At 46.1% G+C, this 8048-nt stretch overlaps 1 protein-coding gene across 6 annotated transcripts in view; it reads right to left on the bottom strand.

Moving 5' to 3' along the window:
- Positions 1–8048, bottom strand: part of Arhgap10 (Rho GTPase activating protein 10) — a 262572-nt gene that overhangs the window by 170245 nt on the left and 84279 nt on the right. For all 6 annotated transcript variants that reach the window (XM_029480512.1, XM_029480513.1, XM_029480514.1 and 3 more), the window contains exon 4: positions 626–697. In XM_029480512.1, coding sequence (XP_029336372.1) covers positions 626–697 — 72 coding nt within the window. The remainder of the gene's footprint in view (positions 1–625; positions 698–8048) is intronic.

Here is an 8048-nt window from a genome sequence, read left to right on the forward strand (position 1 = left end):
GGGGGGGGGGGGTGATGGAAATTATTTCCCTAGGTTAAATTTAAGGCTAAGATCACAAACCTTTGAAGTTGCTAAATATATCCAGGCTCCCCTGTGGCATAGCTGTTTGCTGTATTACTCCCAGAAATCCTGGCTACATCTCAGATCCTTGAGTGTGAGGCTGTAGCTCACTCTTACAAAAAATAGTTGCACATAATAGAAGCTTAATAAATCTTTGCTAGAGTCGGGAAAATATGTCCCAATAGCAATAGTCTCATCCCAGGTTCCAGGGCTTCGGGTGGGAGGAGTGTCCATAACATTAAGGCTGGCATAGCGCCACAGTTCCCTATAATACAGAGAATTATGCACATGGCTGCAACTCTATAGCGAGAAAGACTTCTATCTAGAGAGGAAAACAGAGCAATCTCCAAGGCCAGGTTTCGATAGATGTTTACTGCCCATCCAGGTGTTTTGTTTTGTTTTCAATTTCCCTCCCTGAGGGGGAAAAGTGTATCTATCTCAAACACCAACCAATGTCTACCCCAGCACCTCCCTGCTTGACCCTGCCAAAGGTGACTAAAGTGTACAGCAACAGTAGAGACATGGGCATGTTCTGTTTATGAGTGTGCTCAAATTAGACACAAACCTTTACAGCTCCAAGCTGCTCTTTTCTGAATTTCTCCAAGGGTTTAATCAGGGTTTCAGTCACACTTAATGCCTAGAGAACAAGAATAACAAGAACACAGCATTAGGAAAAAGCGGTGTCTCATTTTCATCTTGCACTCCACCCAGAAGCAAAATGAACAACAACACACTTGGCCGTTTTACCTCATTCCACCAATGCAACAAGTAAGTCCCTGCTGCCCATGTACTAAAGAGCTACACATCTGTAAACATTTTCAGGGAAGGGAGCTGGGGCAGCTGGGGGGGGGGGGGCGCACAGAACTACGGAACTGGCCCCGAAGCTCTCCACAGAACATTGAGGAAGCCATCCATAAACAACAAAGGGCTCTGTCATACCCACCAACAGAACACTTCTGTGGGCGACAGTCTTCACCTCCTCCTCAGAGATTTAAAAGTCAATTACATTCCTTCACTGGTCCTCAACTGTATTGAGAATTGAGAACTGTGGATAATCTCCCAAATACAAGGAGTCTGCACTACACCACTGACAGTTCCTTGTCAGCAACTTCCAGTCAGAACAAGTGCAGTGACCTGCTGGCAGGCAACACATGGGGTGCAGGGAGAAGCCAAGAGGAGGGACATGCACGCGAGAGCATGCGTGTGTGTGTGTGTGTGTGTGTGTGTGTGTGTGTGTGCGCGCGCGCGCACACACACACATCTGGCCACAGTCTCATTCATGGCTTACAGTGACTCACTTGGGGGTTTTCATTCAAAGCCACAAAATGCTGAAAATGCAAACAAAAGGATTATTTACCTAAGGAGAGGCATACTCAGTAAGAGCATGCTACTGAACTCTCAGAAGGAGGCCCTCTCAGCCTCCAGTGGCAAGACTCAGAAATACCCACAATGACAGAAGGCCCTCAAAGCTACACAAGGATGTCATCCACCTTTTACAAAGACCCCTCCCTAAAAAAAAAAAAAAAAAAAAAAAAAAAAACAAAAATTACAATAAGAGGGAAATGGTGAATGATTTAAAAGGAATGTATCCAAAATCAAATGTAGTTCCTTCTCCTCCCTCTGCGGGTGTGGCAAGCGCTTAATGTAAGCCAAGGCTGTCTGCGCTCACCCACTATAAAATGATTTCTTCTAAAGTGGACATCCATAGTACAAAGTGAAGAATACAAACTAGGCAACTGTCCCCTCAAACACAAGGGCTCCTGTATGCCATTCGCCCACTTGGAAAAATTGCTACTTAGTTGCAAAAGAGCCCTGGCAACACACACAAGGAGAAGAAACGTCCACACAGGGAGAATGGCTTCATCCTTCCAATAACACACACAAAGGAGAAGAACCATCCACACAGGAAGAATGGCTTCATCTTCCAAATGCATCCATCTTAGGCATTTTGAATTTTAAATCCGAATGTTCTACATTTAGCACCATGTGACCTGCAATAATGAAAACCCAGAGACCACCACACGCTGAAGAAGAGAACAGAGACAAAGAACTGGTCATCCTAGAAAGACCTGGAACAGACTATGTTGTATCTCAGAAAACAGACACCAAAAGCTTTATCTCTCAATGTTTTTCAAGGTGATCCAATCCACAGACAATCTCCATAAATTAAGATACTTGAGCCAGAAAAGGCACCAGCCACCAAGTCGGACAACCAGAGTGTGATTCCCCAAGACCCTCACAGTAGGAGAGAATTAACCCCCTCACCCAGGTGGTTATCTGACCTCTAAGCACACACATCTATGTGCCCCTCCAACATATATACAAATTGAATAAATATAAAAATAGTTAATAGAAATATAATATATAACACCTGTGTCGATCTCAAAGCTTCTATGGCCAGATCTAGCTAGCCTGCTATTGTTGCAGAATAAACCCGTACACAAGAAATACATCCTTGATAGAGGCCAATATGCTCAAGAAAGAAGGAAGCCTGGGACTGCCTGCCAGTCTAACAGAGCCTAGCAAATACTTATAGTCACAAAGGAGAGGGATGAACAATAGAACACTGCAGTACCACATGGGTACCACAGGATCCCAAACAGCCACCTTAACCAAACCCGCAGCTCAGTAAACTATTATGTGTGAGCACTGGGCCAAGGTATAAGGTCCCCCCAAAAGAACAGCCCCCCAGCCCTTGTGAAATCTGCTGATTAGTGATGGAGAAACAAGTGCAAATTATAACGATGCCTTCAAGCAGAGAAAAGTAGGGCCAAGTGTGGTTGAGGACTTCATCAAAGGAGATGAGGAGGCACGTGCGCCACCTGAGTCTCATCAACGCAGTGACATCTAGGCTAAGTGCTGAAAGGTGTGAAGGGGTCAGGAATGTGAGGGTCAGGGGGAGCTGATTCCAGCCTGAAGCCAGCAGAGGCACAGGATTAAGGCATAGTGATGGCTTATGCCTGTACTGTCAAAGGGGAGTATAGCTGGGGCATAGGACGCTTGAGGGAACAGAAAGAGCTGAGTGACGTACGGGACCAGACCATGACAGTCACAACATCCCTGGCTGAGCGAGAAGCCACCAGAGTGTTTTAAGCAGAGATCCGATAGAATGATTACATCTTCTTAAAGATCCCCTGCCATAAGCAAAGGCCTTAGAGGCAGGGAAGCCAAAAGAAGAAACTCTTCCCTCCCAGGGGTTTCCCCAGGAGCAAGCCAGGATGGTGGCTTACACAAAGGAAGACACAAAAAGAAGTGGGTAGATTGGAGACACATCTGCAAGCTATGTGAACTGAGTGTGGAAAAGATTAAAATATCTATAACTGTTCCGAGATTCTGTATGTGCAAAGCTACCTAAGAGCACTCCTACTACGGTCTGGATCTTAACAGCCTCCAAAGGTCCACATGCTGAAGGGTCCATCGGCAGCCTGTGGTCCATCGGCAGCCTGTGGCACCAGCAAAGTCTTTACCAGAAGAGATTTAAATCTCTTGGAAGCATTTTCTCAACTGAGGCTCCTTCCTCTCCGATGACTCTAGCTTGTGTCAAGTTGACACAGAAACCCGCCCGGTACAAGGTCCTTCTCTACAGAAAGTTATCCCAGGAACCCTGAGATCCTAATTTATCCACAGTTCTGGGGTTCTACCTGAGCTCGGGAAAGCCAAAACACAAGCTGTTTTTCCATATTACTGTACAAGATAAAGACCTCAAACCCCAGACTCAGGCAGACTCACAATATAAGATGTCTTAGGGTTTCATTGCTATGACCAAGGTAACTCTTATAAAGGCAACATTTAACTAGGGTAGGCTTACAGTTTCAGAGGTTCAGTCCATTATCAACATGATAGGAAACATGGCAGCATCCAGGCATACATGGTGCTGGAGGAGCCAAAAGTTCTATATCTTGATCCATAGGCAACAGAAGGGGACTGGCTTCCTCAGGCACTCGGGAGCAGGCTCTCTTCCTCACTGGGAGAAGCCTAAGCATCGGAGCCTCAAAGTCCATCCCCAGAGTGACATACATCCTCCAACAAGGCCGCACCTCCTAATAGTGCCAAGAATAGTCAAACCACTACACAAGGTAAAAAATAAAATGACTATGAAAGTTTCCGATGGTGTTTCCATTATGACTCTGGTGTGACATCTCTTCTCATTAGATGCGTGGCTATAAGAAGCTTGAATAGTCTCAGAATCAAAATTGAAAGATGGCTGTGGACATGTCTCCATGGCAGAGCACCTGCTTGGCCCAATCAAATCCCCACTGCTGTGACTTCTATTAAGTAACCTACCCAGGTTACTGGCCATGACAAGAGACCCGGCTGGATGCCATTCTACCACAGCATCAGCTCTCCGTTCCTCCCACCCTGGAGATCAAAGGCTGAGTTCTGAGGCTGTAAGCACAAAGACAGAAGGACTTCTACCAAAGACCCCCACACTAGGGCAGGGACAGAAAGGCCGTTCTATGGCAACGTTAGTGTGTTAGTTGGTAACTACTGTTTAACGGATCAGCCCAGGTTAAACCGTGACAGGCTGGGGTAAACACCAAATCATGCCTTTCTGATGAGGAGCTGCTAGCAAAGCCAGGCTGAATATAGAAGAAACAGAAGGAATGACATCCATTCCCCCACAGCACTCACGACTGCATCCTGGATTCCAAGGGGCCGCGGCCTCTGAAGGAATGCATTCTCAGAGCAAAAGAGACTTCTCACTGTTTTCTCCCATGACCTTCCAGACACTTCCAAGTTTACTGCACTAAAGGGCAAACTCTACTTCTCAGCTTCCACGCTGCAGACAGCAGTGGAGGAACCACCGAGCTGGGACACACTGTTTATTTTTCCTTGAAACGGGAACTCTCAAAGGGGGCCAAGGATTTATCTATCTGGACAAAACAGTTTTCCCAAAATGAAAAATACTTTTCCAAAAAAGGACTGTTACAACTAAGGGCATTTACAGATTCCATAAATCTGCCCAGGGAGTGTGCTTTTCGTTATTAAATTTTCCTTTTTACATGTACTAACTTATGGGGAGGCGGGCGCATGTCACATCACACATGTGGACATCAGAGGACAATTTCCCGGAATCTCCTGTGGGTCCCAAGGATCAAACTTGTATTTAAAGTGTCTTTACCTGCAAAACCATCTCTCTGCCCACTTTGCCTTATTCTGATCAATAGTAACTGTTTGAAGAATCCTAGCCCAAACAGTGCCTATCGAATCTCAAATCTACTCTCGGGTGCTTTGAGATCACAAATTGGATTGGGTTACAAAACAAGAACAATATAATGATCCCCCAGAACCTACATTTATCTTAAAGGGGGCAGGGTGGCATAAAGGCACATGTTTGCAATCCCAGGATGTGAAGATGGAGACAAGAGGACCCTGGCTGGTGCACACAAGTCAGCCAGCCTGGCCAAATCACCAATCTCTGGGCCAGTGAGACACCCTGTCACAGAACAAAGCAAAGTCGGTGGTTCCACAGGAACACCCAAGCTTACCCTCCAGGCCCACAGCATCCTACCCACGCACCCAAGCACAGAGTGCTCTTGCTCACACACACACACACACACACACACACACACACGGGTGGGGGGAGGAAGGAACGGACACAGAGATAGAAATGAGAAAAAAGGAGGGAACAGGCCCCGCAGACCCTTGGAGACACGTGGAAAAGCCCCTCAGGGCTGTCTTTAAGGGCCTGGTCACCTATGCTGTCAATAGGGCCCTGTGGCTTGGGATGATACACCCTCTGAAAGCATGAGAAAGATTTTAGAAAGTGGAGTACCTTATACCAAAAGGACGTGAACCCTCAGATGTGGCCATTACATGGTGCTCTCTGTGCTGTGCTGTGAAGCTGTGTCGTGATAATTCACGCCCTACTGTCTGAGGTGTCAGGAGTGTAGATAACTATTTCTATTAAAGAACTGTGTGAAATATTTCTAAAGCAGACGCCGCTCTTACACATTAATCTGCAGCAGGTGTACAAGGTCAATGATCTCACTATGGCATATTTCAAACCCAAGGCATCATGGGACTAGCTCATTTTCACGTCCCTCCCTTACCTCTACCTTCCACTGGTAGGTCTCGCTCTTCCCAGTGCTTTGTCCTGTGTGCAGCCACGCGGTGAGATATATACTGCTGCATCAACTTTCCCCAGCTAAACCAATTCATTATTAAATAATTTAATTACCCTCCATATCCACGCTCATGCTGTGTGGGAGCTTACAAGCAACTTCACTAGATACCTCCGGGGACCTAAGCAAGGCTTACATCATCACCTGCCGCCATTCCCGCAGCGGCCCACACCTTGTAAGAACTGATTGCCACTCCAGTTCACTGTTTCCACGTGTAGTCTCTCTCTGCCCCTTTCTGCCCTCCTCTGTCCCCTCTTCTCTGCCCTCATAGCTCTGCTCCCATGTGTCTTCCCTTTCTCCGGGGCCTCACTCCCGTCCCTTCCCCCTTTTTATCAGATCTGTTACAGGACGTCATTTCTCTGGGGGACATCTTGGCGTGGGCCTGCCAGATACACCTCACACATTCATTATATTTCCCAACACTGTGACCCTTTCTCCATGTAGCTGGCTGCTCTCCAGGACTGTAGCTTTTCCTGTCAATGTACATCCCAGTCTCATACGATTAAAATGGCCAGTTAAGTGCTCTTATTTTTCTTAAGGAGCTGAGCTGGTAAAAGAATTGAATCAAAAAATTCTGCCACTGAGAAAGCATGCCATCTTCATCTCAGCAGAGCAAGGTGTGCCCTGCCACCAAGATGATCAGAAGGCCACTCTCTGCTCACTGTGGCTCGGCCCTAACTGATTCTCTCTTTTCAGCACAGAAAATAATTTTGTTTTGTTATCCAAATATCCTCAGCCAAAAAGAAAGAATGACACTGATACCTAACACCTGCAAGAGAAGAGGGCAGCATCCAGAGAAGGGTCAGATGCCAAGAAAGCCCAGTACAGCCCTTGGTTTTTAAGGTCAGCTTAAACTGACTCTTAGCCCTGTTAAAGAAACAAACATTAAAACACATTAGTTGTATAGTAATAACTCAAAATCACTAACCTAAATTCACTAAAACCAGTGAGTATTATGTTTATTTGGTTGGCCGATATTTTTGAGACAGGCCTTCTCTGTGTAGCCCTGGCTGTCCTAGAACTCACTTTGTGAACCAAGCTGGCCTGGAACTCACAGAGATCCCTGTTTCTGGCTCCTGGCCGGCAGCATTAAAAGTGTGCACCACCACTGGCCAGAGGATTGTAACGAGCTCATAGCAACAGCTAGACCTAAGGACTGAGGTCAACGGTGTGTAGATCTGGAATCAGGATGGGAAAACAAGGGTACTGAAGGCCCAGTGCTCAGTCCACAGCCACCCCGTGAACAGTACAGATCGCCCCCATCCCAACAATGAGTGTTTCATAGTTATTAGTCCAACTACCACATTTCTATTGTTATTCCAGTAAGAACAAGAAGGATCCACTGAGAATGTTCATCGATTTCAATCCTAAATTCCAATTACCTTGAAACCAACACATCAAGAAGGTTCGAACTACAGTTCTAAAAACCTCAGTTTTAGATTTATTTCCAGAATACTGCCTATAACTTAGGCTCGGATTTACAAGAACAAAAGAAAAGAAAAAGAAATGAAAAGAAAAAAGTCAAGTCTATGAATTATAAAAGTTTAAGAGTCCCCTTCCTCACATCTGTGCTCTACAAAGTCTTTAGGCTGCATGTGTACTCGCGTGCACGCACACGTGCACACACCCCACACATGCACGCACATCAGGCAATAGTTGGCTAAAAGGGAGAGGAACAAAGCAAATCCACGATGAACTCTGCAAGAGAGGAAAAAGCAGTGTTTGATTGTAATTTTAAAATCTAATGCCAGGGGCTGGTGAGATGGCTCAGTAGGTAAGAGCACCGGACTGCTCTTCCGAAGGTCCAGAGTTCAAATCCCAGCAACCACATGGTGGCTCACAACCATCCGTAACGAGATCTGG

This window comes from Mus caroli, chromosome 8 (assembly GCF_900094665.2).
Source record: "Mus caroli chromosome 8, CAROLI_EIJ_v1.1, whole genome shotgun sequence".
NCBI classification, from domain to species: domain Eukaryota; kingdom Metazoa; phylum Chordata; class Mammalia; order Rodentia; family Muridae; genus Mus; species Mus caroli.